The sequence below is a fragment of the Melanostigma gelatinosum genome (assembly GCF_949748355.1).
Source record: "Melanostigma gelatinosum genome assembly, chromosome: 17".
Lineage (NCBI taxonomy): Eukaryota > Metazoa > Chordata > Actinopteri > Perciformes > Zoarcidae > Melanostigma > Melanostigma gelatinosum.
The window spans coordinates 2,080,615-2,101,120 of NC_136650.1; the positions used below are offsets into that span (position 1 = coordinate 2,080,615).

General features: G+C 45.3%; 1 protein-coding gene across 2 annotated transcripts in view; it reads right to left on the reverse strand.

Annotated features, from left to right (window-relative positions):
* gatad2b (GATA zinc finger domain containing 2B) overlaps positions 1–20,506 on the reverse strand; it is a 44,550-nt gene that overhangs the window by 13,262 nt on the left and 10,782 nt on the right. For both annotated transcript variants that reach the window (XM_079287888.1, XM_079287887.1), the window contains exons 2-4: positions 3,381–3,761; positions 401–530; positions 78–209 (exon numbers count right to left, since the gene is read on the reverse strand). In XM_079287888.1, the coding sequence (XP_079144014.1) occupies positions 78–209; positions 401–530; positions 3,381–3,760 (642 nt within the window). In that variant the 5' untranslated portion in view covers position 3,761. The remainder of the gene's footprint in view (positions 1–77; positions 210–400; positions 531–3,380; positions 3,762–20,506) is intronic.

A 20,506-nucleotide genomic window follows, 5' to 3' on the forward strand; every position in this document is an offset into this window, starting at 1 on the left:
AAGCACAGTTCCACCACTGCCTCCTCCAGCAGCAGGCACATGCAACAGAAAGCTGAGCTCTCAGCAGCACCACGGACCTTCTGCACCACGTTCTCCTTCTGCATCTGACTCTGTCGGAGCTTCTTGAGCAGCACCAGGCGAGCCTCCTCCAGACGCAGCTCCTCTCTCAGAGCTTTGATCATCTGCTGCCTCTCGTCTCCTGTCTTCCCCTGGAACACACACACACACACACACACACGAATACCATCTCAACATGTAATGGAGGAACGGGGCTACGTCACGAGATAATTGATTATGTTAATGAATCAAGGACTGTACAGAATTGGTTTGACAGCTACTGACTGACACGTTGTTGTGGTCCACACCAGCTGCACATTCAGTGTATTCCCTGAGGTTTCACCTTGAACATGTCCAGGTTGGCCTGGTGCAGGCGCTCCTCAGGGCGAGGTGTTGTTCTGGGGCTGGACGCCTCATTGTCTGACAGGATGATGACGTCTGGAGACGGAGTTCGTCTGTCATGGTCCGCATCACTACGTTGGAAAAACAAGAAGAACAAAACTTTTAGTGGAACCTGAAATGCATGATCATAACTGTTTGAATGAAAACTGGATGTGGACATGGAGCTCTGAGGCTGACTAGGGAGTCCGTTTGTGAAGCAGTGCATGAGAGGAGCACCGTAGCCTTTCAGGGCCGCTAGCAGGGCAGTCGCTTTAAACATGTTGAACCTCTCTTTATATTTCACAGGTGACCCCTAAACCCCACTGGTCACTCCACAGTGATGCTGTGCAAAGGCATCCACCTTCACGCCTTACCACCTGATATCATTTCAGACCGTGTCCGGTTTGTTAACAACTCATTTAGCTTTGTTGTTCAAAGCTCAATTTGAGTGCACAGAGTTTTAAAATAGGATCATTTTCTTTCTTTTGTGCTCATGGAAACTCATTGTTAGGAAATGATGCATGATGCACCAGATATCTGGAATATTTCCATCTGATGGAATGGTGCAGCCATACAAGTCTGTCACTTAGTGGAAACATCATATAGCTTCAAGGAAGAGCTGCGATATTCTTCAAGTCTTAAGGTACGTCTCCACAGGCTTCGGGCAGTTTCTCCGGATGGTCCTGGCAGATCCTCTGCGGCTCAGACTCCTGTGACGGTACGTTCGTGGTCCCCTCCGTGACTGAGGCCCTTCTCGCCAGGTTACAGAGTTTGGGGGTACGTCCAGCTCTAGGTTCCACACTTCTTCCATTTCATAATGCTGAAGCCCAATGTGCTGCACATGGTTGCATACCTCCATGCCTTATAAGGTCGGTGTGGTTGTGGAGGTCTACAGAACGTTGCTCTGCCTTCGGGGCCCAGCTTTGCTGTGTATTGTGGGACCTTACATACACAGGTGTGAGCCTTTCAATATCACTTCATTTCTATGAGCTGGATTGATATCAAGTTGTCGAGACATCTCAAAGATCCTCAAAGCTATCATCATGCAGCTGAGCTTAATGAGGAGCCAAACCAAAGGTCTGAATGTAGTCAAAGCTTTATCATCTTTCAGAGCTTTACGTGATTTCATTCAATCCATCAACACCCATTCCTCTGGAAGGAGTCGGACTCTACTGGGGCCTTCAAATCCAAATTTAAAAGTCCAAATTGAAAACTCATTTTTGAAGACTTGATTGCAACTAGAAATAACGGCCCATTGTGTAAAGGCCTTGAGGACAGGGGGTGCTGTACAGATTGTAAAGCCCCATGGGACAACTTGGGCTGCAACCTCCGGGTCTGAAAAGTGAAGTCAATACAAGTGCATTAAACCAATTCAATTCAATTTATTTTGTATAGCCCAAAATCACAAATTCTCCTCAGAGTGTTTTACAATCTCTACACATTCGACGCCCTCTGTCCCAGGACCCTCTCGACAGGCCAGCAGGGAGACACTTCCCTGGTTGCAAAAACAAGTTTGAAATGATGGTCCCATGTAGAGTGAAGTACACCTTAAAGCAGGGTATGCTTCAGCTTTATGCTTTGGACACCTTGTGACTGACAGCTCGCTACCATGGCGTTGTTTTCATCTTCCAACTATACCTCTCTCACAGTGTCTCTTCACTTTATGAAAGTTGATTGTGACATTTTGGTTGCCTAGAAATGTCGAATTAAGTGTTCGGTTGCACTTAGCTCCACTCTCTGGTGTCACTTCTGGTTGCAAAAAGGCAAGATGGCGTAACAACGAAGCCGAACTCGTGGGTTCAAAACCGCAGTCCACAAACCAATGGGTGACATCATGGTGACCACGTCCACTTCTTATGCACAGTCTATGATGTGATACTGAGAGACCGATATTACAACAACCTTAAAGGGTTCCTACCGGCCTCGTTACTCTCCTTAGAGGTGTTCACAGCAGAAATACACATTTTAGATCAGGCTTTCAAAATAACAGTAAATAAGAACAAAATGAGGAAATCAACCATTCTTTTTGATTCAACAACGAAATCATCAAACTAAAGAGCTCATTAAGTGTGTCTCTCTGCATGTCCGTTTCTGCCAGAAGTATCATTATAACACATGATGGATGAATATATTATGTACAAAGAGAGAAACAAAGTGGTGAGTCTGTGTCTTGGTGAAACAATCCCATCATTCTGGACCGGCAGTGAGCAGCGAGCTCGGTAGAACAGCTGATTCAGTGTCACAGAGTCATCAGTCACTTCTTACAGTATGTCACATATATTAGCTGACTTAGCATTGTGTTGTTGTTAATGGTCATTACTTGTTAATGGGTTTGATGCTATGGAAAGCACCCATGCTGGCATGGAGTGATATTCAAAGACTGCAGGTCACAGTAACTGATGGTCATTCATCCCGGAGCCTTCACGGCTTCCTGCAGGTGAATACTGGAGGAAATGGTGAACACGGTCTGTGTGATCTGTGTATTAGTGCGTTTGGTTACTTTGTAGCAACATCTGGTTATGTGAATATGGGATGGTGTCCAGAACGTCACTCATATCTGACCTAAACAAAAAACAAGGAAAACCGCAGCCTGTCAGGTCACTGCTTCGCTGGTCATAGCCACAGAAATAGAGCCGGTGTGTTGTATAGCAGGGGGGGGGGGGGGCAACCACGTGCTGCTGAGAACAGCAGTCTCCACCCACTGCTATGTCCTTTCTCTCTCACGACACATGTCGCCGTGGGGCAGCAGGGGAAGCACAGGTGGAAACGATCAAATGAATCATGGCTGTGAGGGTCCTGCTGGCTGGTTATTAGTAACATGCACTTCTGCTACTATGTCAAGTAAAGATGTCTGCTTTCCTCTCCGTACAGACCCTGTTTCAGAAGGAAACACTAGTTATTGGATTCTCAATGCTTCTTGTGTGTAAATACTTTACTCTCACCATCTTCTCCCAGCACTCATATCCACAGGCTCATCCAGCATGTTTTCCTTCCCATTCTTACTGGGTCCAATATGGCTGCCGTGGCCTCCCAGCCTCAGACTTCCATTCAGTTTCTCCTCATAAGCGGCACCCATTAGGCTCTGGTGGTGGAGGGTGCTGGCTCCGGGCCCCTTTCCGTCTCCCATGGGCCCCGCAACCTCCAGGGCTGCCAGGTCTGCTAGGTCCTTGCGTTTGAGTAGTGCCAGCATCTTGAGGCGCTCCATGGCCTCATGGCCTTCCATTTTGAGGCGCTTGGCCAGCGCTTCTTCTCGCTCGCTGGGCGACTCCAGGCCTCGCTTCAGCAGGTTGAGCCTCAGCGCCTCCTCAGACATCCGCTCCATCCTGGAGGAGACAGGAGGACAGAGGGGTTAGCAGAGCCACATCAAACATGAACAACCAGGGGATTAGATCAAATCACAAACCAAACCCCACCTTCACACAGCTGCTCTTCATGTGTCACCACAACGTGTTCCATGTTTTCAGTCTTTAGCTTTTTTACAATGTAAAGTGTTTTTGAGAATTTTCTAAAGCGCTATATGAATAAAATGTATTATTGTTATCATTGCTATATGATTTGCAATATTAGAGGGAATGATTATTTTACATCATTATTCTCATTTTCATTAAAAAGAGAGATCATGGTGTGATCTTAAGTCTGTAGAATATGATGTGCAGCCATTATGTCTCTGCAGCATGACACTATTTAATATGAAATGGTATTTTCACACATGTTTCACCTTTAACGAATATAGTGCCTTCTGTGATTTGAGAGTTGGAGGAGATGTTGCGATGTGAGAATGTAAATGAATCAGTCGTGAGTTCACAGCCCGGTTCATGACATCTGTACAGTTTGGTGGCATTGTTAAGAAGAACACTACCCTAACAGTTAAACTGTCACCTACAAGCACGGCTATGGTCCAAAGACTCAGGCCTAGTATTTTCCACTACTCGTCTGCATAAGTGCAGATGTTCAGCATGGACTCTGGAGGACTTGGGAAGTCTTTGCTGCTTCAGAGTAACACAGGAGAACAGCATGACGAGCTGAATGCTGTCCACTGTGCTGATGCTGCTGAATGTTACACACCAGCTCATCTCTGCAGCTCAACTGGCCTGTAACTGTGCAGACGAACCAATCATCTTGCTCACGGACGTAGGTGGGATGTATTGAGGGGAGAAAAGCAGTAACAACATTGAACATTTATAGATAAGAAAAAGCAGGAATTCAAATATTGAAGTTGACCCCTCCCAGCCTCCGAGTCTCTGAAGAGTCTCCTGGTTTGGGTTCAGTCAGGAACATTGGCACTGGGTCACATAACATCCATTGTTATTGGAATGTCCTGCTGGATGGACGGACAGACAGACGGACCAACATTGCCAATGTACAGTCCCTCTGCTAACAGCGTGCATTGAGGCAGAGCAGCTGGTGTTCCATATCAAACAGGACCCGAGTCAAACGAAGGCTTTTCACTAACCAATATAACCCCAGTGACCTGAGCATCGGGGCAGTGCAAGGCCAGGAAGCAACAGGGATTGATACATCAGCAGACAATGAGAGCAGCTGATCGTAGGCTCATTCAGGTGGAAGTGGGTTAAACACAGCGGGCTAAGAATAGGTGCTTGATGGTGACAAGTACGTCTGTGAAATGTTTGATGCCTTTGTGTCTGTGCAAGTGATTGATAGCAGCGAGGGAGACTTCGGTGAGGATGACAACAAGCCCAGTCATATGAGTGTTAACTTAGACTAGCTTCAGCATGGGGGTTGACAGAGCAGCGAACCAATCAAGACGCTGCAGCAGTGCACAAGCTGGAGGAAATGAGCAAGCAGAAAATCACTGGAGACTCACATCACTGACGTTTCAACTCCATGTTCTAAAGTCAGACAGCAGCTGTTGCAGACCACTGCATGAAGCCTACAGTGTGTATGGAGTGTCTGGAGCGATGGCCTCCATTACTCCTGATGGTTGGGTTCTACACTTCTTATCTTATGGTCATCATGAAGCGAGCAGCACTGGTTTGACCAACATTAGATCTCAACGAACAGCTCTCCCAAATTGATCAATGCAATTGACGCGTCAGGGCCATAATGTTGCCCTGTCACATGACGAGACGCACTGATCATTCCCTTAACCTATTAGTCCATTTCTATTTTAATGGTGACAATTTGACCATTCTGGCTAGAGAATCCTCAGATAAACAAACACGGCTTTGATTCATTGAGAGTCTTTTTTAAGAGCAGAACACACCGGCCGTGCACCACTGGTTTGGCATGTTTTGTCCCATTTCCTACAAACCATGAACAGTAAATATGACTATTGTGCAAATAAACACGACACAACTCAAGCAACTTTCAAGAAAAGAAAGAATGTAAACCATTGGCTGCCTGTAAGGTGTGTATATACTGTATATATGTACGTATAATAGTCAGCAGTATTGAATTCAAACACATTGGTGTGTGCAGGCTTCTCCTCCATTATAACAGACAGTGCATCATCATGTGTGGCCAAACAACACGCAAATGGCTGCTTTTCATTTCCAGCACTGCACCAACACCACCTGGACCGCTGCTGAATTTGGCAAAAATGTCATGTATGGCAGGGCGTCGGAGACTGTAATTCAGGCAGAGATTTAATTGGCCCGTTATCACTTAATCAGCTTTCTATTAGCAGATTATTCCAGCTGGTGTGGTTCTATCGGTTCCCCTCATCTATTGTATCACGGTGCTGTGGCTGCCACGGCTCTAATCTCCTCAGTCTGTCCTTAACGTCTCCGTTATCCATCACATCTACAGCAGCCTCTTTAACACAGGGAGGAGTCCTAATGATGGCACAGTACAGCCCTCCCCACCACTTCTTCTCTAATTAATTTGTGACGCAGCGGAGGAGCCCAGTAGTCGCCTCCATTTGCTGGGAGAAAAACACGAGCAGTGCCTGCAACCTCTCTGCCAAGCCTCCCCGTTAATGAGCCAGAGAGCACCACTGAGAATGGCTCCGATGAGCCAATCAGGGCAGCCCTTGTGCTGCGCGTCAGTAACTGGCACCTCACCCACCCACCCCCCCACTGCCGCCGCTGCCTGCCTTTACATAATATAACGACTGTTTCAGTCAGCTGCTACACAAGCCACCCCCCCAATCCCTCCCACTACCTCCTTCTCAACCCACCCCCTAGCTTTGGGCACTCTGCCAGGCCAATGCAATAAAGGACGAAGAAAAGGAGACGTTGCAGGAGAGGTAGAAAAGAGAAAGGGTGGAGGTTGATCGAGGGCGAATGTAGCGCCACCTGGAGTCATCACACTGTTCATAAAGCCAACACCGAGACAGTGTGGCAGGTAGACATTTAAAATCTGACAGAAGACTCCTTGTGATGGTCACACTGTGTAGAGTACCAAGCAGAGAGGTACCGTCGTACAGCAGCAGATAGAAAGTGTCCAGACAGCCACGTACAGCACAGCATTCCAACAGAAGGCAGGATTTAGTGAACCCCTCTCCTACTCCAGCTGTATAGTACCACAAAGAAACCCCTCCCTGCTCATCTACCCTCCCCCAACTCCTCAAACCCTCCGTCTCCCCCTTCTTCCACTGTAAAAATAAACACATGCTTACTTTCAGGGGCCCCTTAAATGTAGCCAGAGCTGTGAGCTTCATTTGTTAATACTACAGCAGCCAATCAGGAACAGATATGGAGCCTGTGTAGCATGTGTAGCATGGGCGTGTGTGTGTATGGGGGGTAATAAAGGAGTGACACAGCCAAGATACACTGAGAGTGGAGGGATGTTTTTCTTCATCTGAGCTATCCTCACACAAGTCTTTGTGTGTGTGTGTGTGTGTGTGTGAGAGAGACAGAACAGGGCTAGAAAGGAGGCAGAGATGGCAGCGCTCTCCTGATGTAATGCCAACTCTTAATTCCCTCTTCCCATCCCCCAACACACACACACACACACACACAGACACACACACACACACACACGCACACACACACACACACACACACACACACGCACGCACACACACGCACGCACGCACGTGCACGCACGCACGTCGATCAGATGGCTGCTGCTAAAATGTCCTCCTTAGACTTAAACCAGCACCCTTTGTCACAATCACACCCCCGTTGTCTATAGCAGAGAGCATCCTCCTGTCCTGCCCAGGTCCGTCCTGCCCAGGTCCGTCCAGCCCAGGTCCGTCCTGCCCAGGTCCGTCCTGTCCTGTCAAACACCAGGTTAACAACATGCCCGTTGCCAGCTGGAGTGTCGTGGTAATATGGCCATTTTCAACTGCACTGTGGAATCTGCTGTTCATCTCACGCACGATCTGCATCACAACAATTAATTTGGCTGATGCAACTCCACTCGACACCAGTCTGCCTTCTGTCTCTCCACTACCTCCACCTTCTCCTCCTCCTGGACTCTATTTACACACGACCGGGGAAGCGTTCCGTTTCATTTTTAAACACTTTGATTCATCGGTGGATGTCAGGCTTATCGCTGAGGTGCAGGAGCCAGATGTGTCAGCACCCGACTTCACATCTCTACCCAAAGACAAAAAGAGAAAAAAAAGTGCAATTACTGATCCGGTGCTGCGAACCACCCACCTCCATTTGTGCCATTAATCCTACTGTCAAAATGGTGGTTATTGGTGCAAAATGGCTGCCATGGCACAAAACTGGCAGGACCCCGAACCCTAATCAATATCATGTAAAGCTACACAGGCCACTTAGTCTCTGATCAGACAGTTTGGTATATCAATCATAATCTTTTCCAGTTCCACACAGTATTTGTTTTGTTTTGCTTGGGAAGCACAACGTGATGTTGTATTTAAAAAACAGGCACAGGTCGTATTGCTACAATCCAGATTTGAGGTCTCAGGGTTTGAGTACCAGCTACGAAGCCCTGCATTCATACATCAGGGGCTATGTTTAAGGAACTTCTGAGATCATCAAATACCATTCAGGAGGTCCAGCTGGAATAACACATTCATGCATTTAAAAGGCTTAACGGCACCAAAGCACTGCTGGGTTAATACTCTGGATAGTTAGCACAGGAACAACTACTTCATCTTCGGCAGGGCTGCAGAATGTGACCCAAATGTCTGATATACAACTTTTTTTTCTCAAGATTGGTGGGAGTGCATGATGATCATGATCATTGGAGCGGAGACATCAGCCACCGTCTATTCCCTCCCTGCCTCCAAATTCTCAAAAGTCAATTTGATGAGCGTTTGCGAGCGCTCATCACTGCCCCTTTGCTCGGGACCGCATTTGTGCACGAAGAGCAAAAATGCCTCCTTGCGAGGACACTCTGTTCACTGGTAAGTGCATGCGCTTGGTTTTAATGTGCCCGAGTTGAGACTAATAAACACCATGTGTGTGTTGTTCATTCTGTACACATCCATCACACTTCTGTCCACCCTGATAGAGTAGGGCTGCAACGGATCACAAATCTCACGGTTCGGATCACGGTTCTTGAGTCACGGTTCAGATAATTTTTCGGATCAGCTAAGAAAAGGGGAGGAGTCAAATATAACTTTGCTTTCTATTTATTAATTAAAGAAGTTCAAGAACACTGAAAGCAAAGAACTTTGGGCTATAGTCTTACATAAAAACTAAAATATTGAAGATGTCCAATTTGAAACCAAAGGAAATAAATAACAAATAAAAATAAAACTGAGTGCAACATGAGGTATGCTGATGCCCTCGTCCTTTGATCAATATTGAAAGAAAAACAGCCAGTGAGCTAGCTTCCACTGTTTCAACTGAACCGAACTGCTCGGCAACAAGTTGGGTCTATGTTTACTTCCTGTCAGTTTACGTCATTCAAATACACGGCAATCTCCCAGAGGGGGCGTGTCCACAGCACCTGTCTGTGTGACTCTCACAGAGGGGGCGTGTCCACAGCACCGGTCTGTGTGACTCTCACAGAGGGGGCGTGTCCACAGCGGACTATGAATCTCCACTACGCCATGATGAAGTGAGCGGTCAGTCTTTTGCTCTTCATAGAGGAATGATCTTCATACTGAAGTGGGTGCGTGAGTGGATTTCGTAGCGTGGCTCTAGCACATTAACCAGATTTTTAAATCCTTTGTTTTCCACACCGGAGTGTCCCCGTCGCTGACAGACGGGATGGTGTCTCTTCATATGTGTGGACATGCCGATGTATTGCGTCTTTCTCTTTAAACAACGCCCACATACCGTGACGCTTTTGTCCACCACCCTCATCAGTCATTATAATCATTACACCGGCGGCTTCTGACGTTCCTCCGCTCGCCATGACTTCACCGTTAAATGCTTCTAAGCTGCTCCGGTCACGTGAACACGCTACTGCTTTATATCTGTTCACTGACACTCTGCATTGATATTCGGGGACTTGTTACTTGAAAAGGAACAGCAGCAGTAGAACTTTATTACACAGTATGATGATTAAGCTGTAAAAAAAGAGAAAAAAAAATACTGAATCGAACCGTGAGGGCTGATCCGTTACACCACACACACACACACACACACACACACACACACACACACACACACACACACACACACACACACACACACACACACACACACACACACACACACACACACACACACACACACACACACACACACACACACACACACGAGGAACGGGGCTACGTCATGCAAGAACAAAGGCTTCCAGGACCTTCTACCATTCTCACCTCACACATCGCGGTGGTTTCCAGTTTTAGGTAGCAATAGAAAGCTATTGGCTGGCTCTCTGTGGGTTGTTTTCAACCAGCAAGTTGACGTGGTGGATTCACAGGATCCTTGTCAGCGTACAGCAATATTACAAACTGGGTCCAGAAATAGTAGCATGTAGTTATGCTCGTATACCTTTGAGGGCCACGGTATACTAGTCCCTCCAGGTTGCTTCAAAAACGAAAGCAAACGCACCCACAACAAGGCAGGGGTCCTTGTGTGGGTGTTTTGTTGTGTAGTGTTTTGTATTTATTTATATTTATAGTATACTTTAAACAGTTAATATATTGTTCAATTCGAAGAAAAAAGTATCGGTTCAGGCACCGTTATCGTTTTAAAAGTATCGTTTTAGCACCGGTATCGGAAAAAACCCAAACGATACCCAACCCTAGTTAGGACAGGGTTTTGAGTGAGAGCATCACGAAATCTGACGTGAAATCAATAAGTCAAGTAATTAAATGTAAAGAACATGCTCTTGAATGAAGAGAGGAAAAAAGCTCCATAGCGTGTGTGGTGGAACTCCTTAATCATCAACAGTCCGTCAGAAAAGCAGCAGCTACCATCTGGCTTCTTCAGCCAGTGCTAAAAAAGATGGAGAGATGTCCTGGAACCACAAACCCCTCCCTGTGCCAACAGTGTGGCAGGGGCTGACACACTGGAACAGCATCTCCCCCCCCCCACACACACACAGTAAAGGATGTTGATGACAGGGCTGCTGGGAATATGACCAAAATCTGCATACGGCCAGTTTTTGACACTAATGAGGCCAATCAGAATGGAGCTCATAGCAACAGACTTGTAGTTGGTTGAGTGAGCTCAGGAGTTGGTGCAGGTGCAGACGGTGGTGCTGTGTTGACTCCGTACAGACGTCCCATCCAGCAGGACCACAGGGTGATCATTACACAGACCTCACCTCACCACGTAAGGCACCTCACACACACCTTCCACCTTGCACTCAGACACAATGCTGCTCTTTATTAAACTAGACAACAGCTCATTGTGGGTGTTGCTATGACAACCGGTAGTCTATTTTTAAGCCGTGCCACTAATCAATTCCTGTTCTGCTGTCGCCTGAGGGGTGGGGGAGCGTGTGAGGGTACTGATGTGTGTGTGTGTGTGTGTGTGGGGGGGGGGGGGGGGGGGATAGGGGGCAAAGGGGAGGAGGAGGGGTGTGTACAGTTGGAGACAAAGAGCACGGCAACAGAAGTGAGACAAGAAACAGCATCGAGGATTCATCTCATACCATCACACTCCTCCACATCACCGTCTGGATGTCTGCACGCTAGCTGAACTACTTGTAAAAGCTGTCTGTTCGTCACTGAGGGTCCGCCCGCTTTCATCCCAGCATCTGATTGACAGGCGTTGATAGAAACATTTTTTTAAATGCGCTTTGACAAGATATCACCACTCTAACCAGCGCTGTATGACGGACTAACATCGCCCCTTTGCTTTTTATCATCTGTTTGGGTACTATTTGCTTGTGAATATGTCTTTTCCCCATGAGCACCAACCAGAGGAGGCTTGTCCTCATACTTTGTCTGGATACCCTTGTCACCGCTCAAGCTGACAGCTGTAACTCAAGGAGGACGATCAGTCGGAGACAACGTGTGTGTGTGTGTGGTGATCAAACACACAACACTCACCAGCTACAATCTGTGTCCACCCGCTCTTGTCTGACACAGAACGCTCAGGATAGACAGACACGGACAAAACAAGCTTCTCCTTCATTTACGACAGTAATGTCAGCGCTTTTCAGAAAAGTTCAGGGATTTTAAAAACTTGAAGCGCTCGGAGCGGTCGACGCTACGTGGCTCTGAGAACGTCCTATTTGTCAACATTTATGATATTTTATAGACAAATTCATCCAATACTCAAGAGAGTAGAGGACTAACTGGTAATGGAACTAATCAGTAGTTGTAACTAGATGTCCTGAGCCAATCCTGCAGTGCTAACCACTCACAAACGCATAATAAACAGCCGAACATACACCTCAAAATAGATCTTTTTAGAGATACCAGACGTGTTTAGCTGATCAGCTATGACCAGTGACTGGCGTATCAGTTTTACAGCTACACAGGCGTGATGCTGCGTGGTAGTTTTATGTTGCACACAGCGGAACAAACATTCACCTCACCCCACACACTAAACATCAGATACGTTTGAAACAACAGGCAACAATCAGACAGTTAATAAATTATAATTCCTTCCCATCATGCTGACAGCACGCAGCTAAACGGCTAACGTTAATGGAGGATGCAATGACTTGCATGGTGCATTCAAGCTCTGCTCAGTAAAAATGAGTATTGGGCGAAGGTCAATTATAACACTGTCATGATGTGCATCGTGGAGTGCCTGTGGCTCAGTGGTAGAGCAGGGTCGTCCTTCAATCAGAGGATCGGCAGTTCGATCCCGGCTCCACTAGTCCATGTGTCAACCTTAACCCCAAATTTGAGGCTCCTATGGTGTGTGAATGTTAGTCAGTCCTGATGAGCAGGTGGCTCCTTGCATCAGTGTGTGAATGGGTGAATGACGACATGTAGAGTTAAAGATTTGAGTGCTCGGAAGACTAGAAAAGAACTATGAAGTAGATCCGTTACCATGTAATCTTGTAAAATAGAGTTTTTGGCGAGAAACTTCAATAGATACAGTTTGAGGGAGATGTTTTGACAGCAATATAAAATAGATATTACAAAGGCAATGATGGGCTGTTTAACTTCCTAACACTCTAAGCAGGCTATAATGTATCAAGACTACTAACGCCAATCAGAACAAGTGTTTAAATACAAATAACAGCCCCACTACAGTCCAGCTGCCCATCGACTGTACACCAGTGAGGGGATCTACATGTACTGTTGGTGTGGTTGGTAGGTTTGGGTTTAGCATGACTTCTGTGAGTTAGTCAATATGTTCTTTCATTCAGACACAAAGAAACATCATGATGTTTGAAATAAATTAGAAATGGGCGCTGTCTATAACCTCTTCAAAGATGATGCCTTTCATTTTAGATGTACACATTGTCTTTCGGGGTATGTCCCCGGACCCCCTCGAGGGCTTGTGGTCCACCCACCACAGAAATACACAATCCTGTGGGGAACACGGATTCCTTATTGTCAGACAACAGACGTGTTTCTGTTGTTGCAGTGATACTCCTGCTGCAAATTAAAAAGTCTGCGCCTTTTAAAAGGAACAGACGTAATATTCTGTCTTTTATATATTGATTTATTTCTGCCCAGGGAACAGAGAACAGTGAAAACGCATTCAGCCAGTATGAGCCGGTTTGTAACCTCAGGGTATGGAATTATCTCTTAATACGTAGCAGTTAGTGGTCAAGACGTCACACAGTAAGACAGTCAGAGAGAGAGAGCCAGGGTGGGAGGTGAGGAGGAGGAGCAGCCCTGGTGTTTTCAGAGCAGAATGAGGAAAACCTTTCAGGGCTGGCACATTGACAAGAAATAGCTGAGTGCAGAGCTTCAGACCACAGGGTGGGGCAGACAAACGAGGGGAAAGAAGAAAGAAAAAAGCAGCGGGAACATGAGACACTCGGTCAGAGCGAGGCACACCGAGGTAGCACAGACATCTTAAAATGGGGCTGGATGTGGCAGCCAGGAGGAGTGTCAATGCACAGCAGAGACCATCACCACTGCTCAGCAGAGGGACATTAGCTGCACTAATCCCCCACAGTCACATCACACTGCATTCTGGGTACTTCAGGGGCTAAAGCTTTTTTTGTTGGATGCTGGTATTTGTTTACATATGGAGCAGATGTTACAGATGCTACTTTTGTGGCAGAAAAAATAACTTGAACAATGGAATGGATGGTGGGTAGAACAAACTTGATTTACTCTGTTACATGTACTTGTTGGAGTTGTTTTAATGAAGACAACTTTACTCATTACATTTGGATACATTAACTGCACTACTTTACTTTATTTATGAGTTCATGCATTCATGGTCATTCTGTTAAGAGCATGCGGCGACCTCCAACCAATGCTGAAATGCCTTAAAACCTGCCTTCTCCCTACTGAACAGCAGGGGGCGACTCCTCTGGTTGCAAGAAGAAGTCTATGAGAAGATGACTCTACTTCTCATGTGATTCATGAGCTCAGTAAACACACGGTGTTGTCTGGTCTGAGCTTTGTCTGCGTTTTCGTCTTAGAACTTAAACATTTTCAGTGTTTTCAGTTAGTTGTAACATTTTAGACTGAAAATGTCTTAACCTGACTCCACCCACGCGTGTCACTTCTGGTTTCAAAATATCCAAGATGGCATTTGGCCAAACACCTAGATGGCAACGGCCAAAATGCAGAAATCAGGGCTTCAAAACCATTGTCTACAAACCAATCGGGGACGTCGCGGTGACTACATCCACACCTGATCCACAGGTTCAGCAGGCCGTTTGCACTGAACAGATGGCTGTCAACAGCATGTGCTGACCATTCAGTACATTTTATCAACAATTTCTACCTTTTCTGGGAGCGCAGACATCTTTTTGCAGCGCATGGATTTTGCCTGAACAAGTCAGGGGTAAAACTGTTTACCTCTAACCTATTTTTCTCCCTGCGTCACTCGTCTGTCCCTACTGCCAAAGACAAGATACAAGAGGAGTCTAAACAAGAGATAACCACACAGCATCGCCATGGAGACCTTACGGGAAGGATGCCCCCGCCTAACGACAGCCAAAAGGAAGAGTCTCCAACCTCATCATCAGGGACCGCCTTCGCCTCCGGTATCCCACTTTCCCCACCCTTCCTAGACACAGAGTCTTTACCTCCCTCCCCAGCTATTTCGGGTCCATACTTTGGATCGCAATCCTCTCTCACACTCTCCCCATCCTCCCCCCACCTGGAGTTCACTGACAACATGAAAAAGCTGGTCATTGCTGGAACCAAACACACACCTCTTCACACTCCCCGACGGCTCTACAACCATCCTCTGTCTCCTCTACCAGATGGAGGAAACAATTGATATCTTCTGGGTCCAGGCTACAAGGCTAATGCCACCAATGACTCTCTCCAGGAAAAGTCGGGGCCCTGTATGCAGCTAGCCGTTTCAATTCCTGTCTTGCAAGTTTATAGAAAAAGAAAGGTGAGGCTGCGAAGAAACAATAGTAAACATGCAAACTTAGCATACATTCCTCGTCAGCCTGTCCAAATAAATTGGGCAAAGAAAGCTTTACCCACATTAAACTTAGCTTTATTAAATGTCAGGTCTCTGTCAGGAAAAACATTTTTAATCAATGATTTTATTGTTGGGCACAAACTGGACATTTTGTTTTTAACTGAAACTTGGTTAAATCAAGATAACAGTGCAGCTGTTCTTATTGAATCAACACCTCACAACTTCAGTTTCATGAGTGAAACAAGAGCGCATAAGAAAGGAGGTGGAGTTGCTGTTTTATTTAATGATTCTCTTCAATGCAAGCAGATGCCCTTTGGTCATTTTAGTTCTTTTGAATATGTGGCTCTGAATTCCACTCAAGCTTTATTCCTAAACATTTACAGACCGCCTAAATACTGTGCAACCTTCTTTGATGAGTTTACTGAACTGCTGTCTGTAATCTGTATTGATTTTGACTGTGTTGTTATTGTTGGTGACTTTAATATCCATGTTGATAATCCCCAGGACAGAGAGTCTATAGAACTATGTGGTGTCCTTGATAACTATGATCTGACTCAGCATGTGACAGGACCCACCCACAACAGGGGGCACACTCTGGACCTAATCATCACCAAAGGTGTAAACATTTCCAAGGTTGCTGTGACTGATGTTGCACTCTCTGATCATTTCTGTGTTTTCTTTGAGAGTGCAATCTCCTTGCACACAAATGTCCAAACCAAGGTTGTGACAAAGCGTTACATCTCTGAAAACACCAGTGAACTATTTATTCAGAAGTTCTCCTCCACACCAGCCCTCTCTTGCCTCTCAGTCAATGAGCTTGTAGATGGCTTCAATTTTAAAGTTAAAAATATTATTGATGGCATTGCACCCACTAAAGTGAAGGTTGTCTCGGGTAAGCAAAGATCTCCTTGGGGAAATGCTACGCTGGTCAAAATAGAGAAACGAGAGTGTCGGAAAGCTGAGCGCAGGTGGCGAAAAACTAATCTCCAGGTTCACTGTGACATCTATAAAGAGAGACTTCGCAATTATAATTTGGAACTTAGAAATGCAAGGCAGTCATTCCTCTCTGAAATCATAACCAAAAACAAGAACAATACACGCGCCTTATTTGCTACCATCGACAGCCTAACAAACCTCCAGTGTCGGTAGCTGCTGAACTCCAATCCACCTGGGCATGCAATCAATTTGCCTCCTTTTTTACTGACAAAATTCTGAAAATTAGACAAGCAGTCAGTGCCTCCACATCAACCACAGGATATGTGTTGTCCCGATCTAACATCCATTCAAATATCATGACACAATTTCATTCAATCGACCGTAGAAGCCTAGAAGACATCATACAACATCTGAAGTCATCCTCCTGCTGCTTGGATATTCTACCAACACACTTTTTCTAAAATATTTCAAACTGCATGACCACTGATCTTTTACAAATTGTAAACGCATCCCTTCTCTCAGGTGTCTTCCCACAAGCCCCAAAAACTGCAGTTATTAAACCACTCCTAAAGAAAGCTAGTTTAGACTCCGCAACAATGAAAAATTATAGGCCAATATCAAACCTCCCATTTTTAAGTAAAATAATTGAAAAAGCGGTTTTCCAACAGCTGACCGACTTCTTGGCCGTAAATAACTGCTTTGATGTTTTCCAGTCAGGCTTTCGACAGCACCACAGCACTGAAACTGCTCTTGTTAAGGTTTTCAACTACATCCACTTAAACATATACAATGGCAGAAGTTCAGTCTTAGTGTTACTAGATCTCAGTGCTGCATTCGACACGGTCGACCATGCCATACTCCTAGAAAGACTAAAAATCAGGGTGGGACTCTCTGGCACAGCACTTAACTGGTTTGAATCCAACTTGAAGGGCCGAGAATACTTTGTGTCTGTAGCTGATTACACATCAGAGCTGACTAAAATTACATGTGGTGTTCCCCAAGGTTCAATACTGGGGCCTCCTCTGTTCAACATCTACATGCTTCCACTTACTCAGATTATGGAAAACAACAAAGTGTGTTATCATAATTATGCAGACGACACACAAATCTACATAACTATGTCACCAGGGGACTATAATCCCATACAAGGGCTGGGTAACTGCATTGAACAAATAAACAACTGGATGTGCCAGAATTTTCTTCAATTAAACAAAGATAAAACAGAAGTAATTGTTTTTGGTACCAAGGACGAACAATTGAAAATCACCGCTCAGCTTCAGTCACTGATGTTAAAACCCACAAACCAAGCCAGAAATCTAGGTGTAGTTATGGATTCAGACCTCAACCTGAACAGCCATATCAAGACAATTACAAAATCAGCCTACTATCACCTGAAGACTATATCAAGGATTAGAGGACTTATGTATCAACAGGATTTGGAAAAACTTGTCCACGCATTTATCTTCAGCAGACTGGGCTACTGTAATGGTGTGTTTACAGGTCTCTGTAAAAAGCCCGTCAGAAAGCTGCAGCTGATTCAGAACGCTGCAACAAAGAATTGACTTTAAAATCCTGCTGTTGGTTTACAAAGCACTGAATGGTTTGGGACCAAAATACATCTCCGATCTGCTACTACCTTATGAACCATCCCGACCCCTCAGGTCGTCTGGGACCGGTCTACTTTCTGTTCCCAGAGTCAGAACTAAACATGGAGAAGCAGCGTTCAGTTTTTCTGCTCCACATATCTGGAACAAAGTCCCAGAAAGCTGCAGGTCTGCTGAGACCCTCAGCTCATTTAAATCAAGATTGAAGACCTTTCTGTTTGCTGCTGCCTTTAATTGAACCACGTTCAATTAATATATTAATCAATTTCCTGCATTTCTGCATTTTACTACTGCATTTTATTTCTTACTGTTTTTTAATTGTTTTTGAAATCTCCTTTTCTTTTGCCTTGTGTTTTGATGCTTTTAATAGTTTTATGTGAAGTACTTTGAATTACCTTGTTGTTGAAATGTGCTATACAAATAAACTTGCCTTGCCTTGCCTTATATACATGGTTAAGAGGCCGACGAACTACTGATCTCAGGTCTGCTGGGTCACTGTTACCGTTGATAAATGCATGGGTGGTAGAGCGGGTCGTCCTCTAATCTGAAGATCGGCAGCTCTATCTCCGGCTTCTCCAGTCCACATGGCAGTGCCCTTGGGCAAGATGCAGGCCCAGTCCCAACGTCCTCCTAAAGCCTCAAACCCTGAACCCTCAAGGACTTACTGACATCACCTGGTAGGTGTTTGAGTGTGAGAGACTGAGGGCTTGAGATGGTGTAAATATGAACGGGACAGCACTTTGCTGCAACATATCACGTTACCATGACAACGTCCACAAATATGATGTATAATTGTGTGCATTTATTTTATACGTTGTACTCCCTGATTTGAACGTCTTCAGGCTCTTTCCTCACTAGATGAGGTCATTCATATAATCTATTTACTCGTTTTTGTTAAAACGGCTTCAATGACAAAATCGAATGTTTGATGAATAAATGAATAAATATCTTCTGATTTCATCTTCCATCTTTAACCCTTAATGTTTGAGTACATTTAATACTCCAGGCTGAACACACATGAGCCATCCTCTTTGTTTACCTTTGTTTACGTCTCCATGCGTCCACTGGATACCCCGTGTTTAACGTCACATTGCAATGATTTGTGGGTAATTCCCTTAGGCCAAGTCTGCATCCCATGCAAAATATATATCAACTAATTCTAATCCAATTATATAGACCGACCATGAATACATTATTTTACAAAAACGTGAGCCGGACTCTGTGCACCTCCTTGTGCACCAGGGGAGGGCCAGCCGGCCCACCCGTTGAAAGGGTTAACATTGTTGGGATCTAAGAGGGGCGTGTTTGGGTTATCAGCATTTAAGAAACTGAATTCTTGACATCAATAGAATTATTAATGTAAGTAACAATTATTGATGATTATTAATAACAACGGGGCACCACCCTGTAAACAGGGACTAATAACCAAACGACAAACTAAGTCTCATAATTAGTGGCCACTCGTAATGTCAATAGTCGGGTGCGACTACACATTCGAAGTGACAGTGAAGGTTTAAGTTCGTACACGGGCCACTACATACAATTTCATTACACATATATGCACAAGTAATAACAGATGACTGCTCCTTAAAGTATAACAGAGTTTATTCAATCAAAACAGTAAATGATCAAATCAATTAATATTGCAACCAACAAACGTTATCATACAATTTTATATGCCTAACCTAAAGTCAAATGAATAAAATGGATGAGGATGTATGTATGTAAGTATGTGTGTGTGGGTGAGGATGTATGTATGCAAGTATGTGTGTGTGTGAGAGTCTTAAGGACCTACAGCTAAGCTCCCACCAGATGGCGGAGTGGAGTGACTCTGACAAAATGGCGGAGAGGTTGCTGTATGTAATCACGTGTGCCGATGCATCGCGTGAGTTGGGACAATAGGCGGGGGTTCACCCACACTCAGCCGGAGCTCTATGTGGGTGCAAGTTACGGGAAACAAGAGAAATAAAAGGGAGGCAGAAATCTACCTGACTCAACTCTGTTGCGATGTTATAAGGAGCATGAGGAGCTGGTTTTATCACGCATAAGTATACCGTTGTCGTCTTTGAACTACCGGCAGCTTATGCAGCGATAAGCCACGACTCTCAGCTCACTCACAGAGTCGAGTTAATGAAGAGAGAAATACCACATGAAGTGAAATAAAACAAATGAAAGTAATCCCCAAATAAACAGATCTTTATCGCTGCGGTGAGATGAGCGTAGTGTTTCTCATCATGTCTCTCAAGTAATAACACACAAACTCTGCATCCACTCGCAGCGATTTATCTAAATGCAGACAGTTACAGCAGTTCAATACACAAACGGAGCTTCGGGTCCGCGATGGATTACGCAATACCTTGATATCACGCGACAGTAACTTCTCACAAACAAAATATGGGAATATCAACACATAAATGAATAACCTGAATTAACGTAGGTTATATTAAGCTAAGCTATGCCCAGACGCCATGAAACTCTTACTTTTAGATGCTTCGGAGCAAAGGGAAGAGTTTTCGAGGGAGAATTGTTCTTCTTCCTCCAGAAGAAAAGGGGGCTGCTTTTCGCACGGCTTTTGCTGGTGCGGCTTCGGTCCGTTGTGGCACCGCTCGCTCTGGAGCAAGCGCAGGTCCGATCTGTTCTCGCTGCAGATCAGACTTCAGGTCAGACTTGTGTGAGGAAGGGAAGCATGTGAGGAGCTCAGCCAGCCAGGCGGTGGCGCCA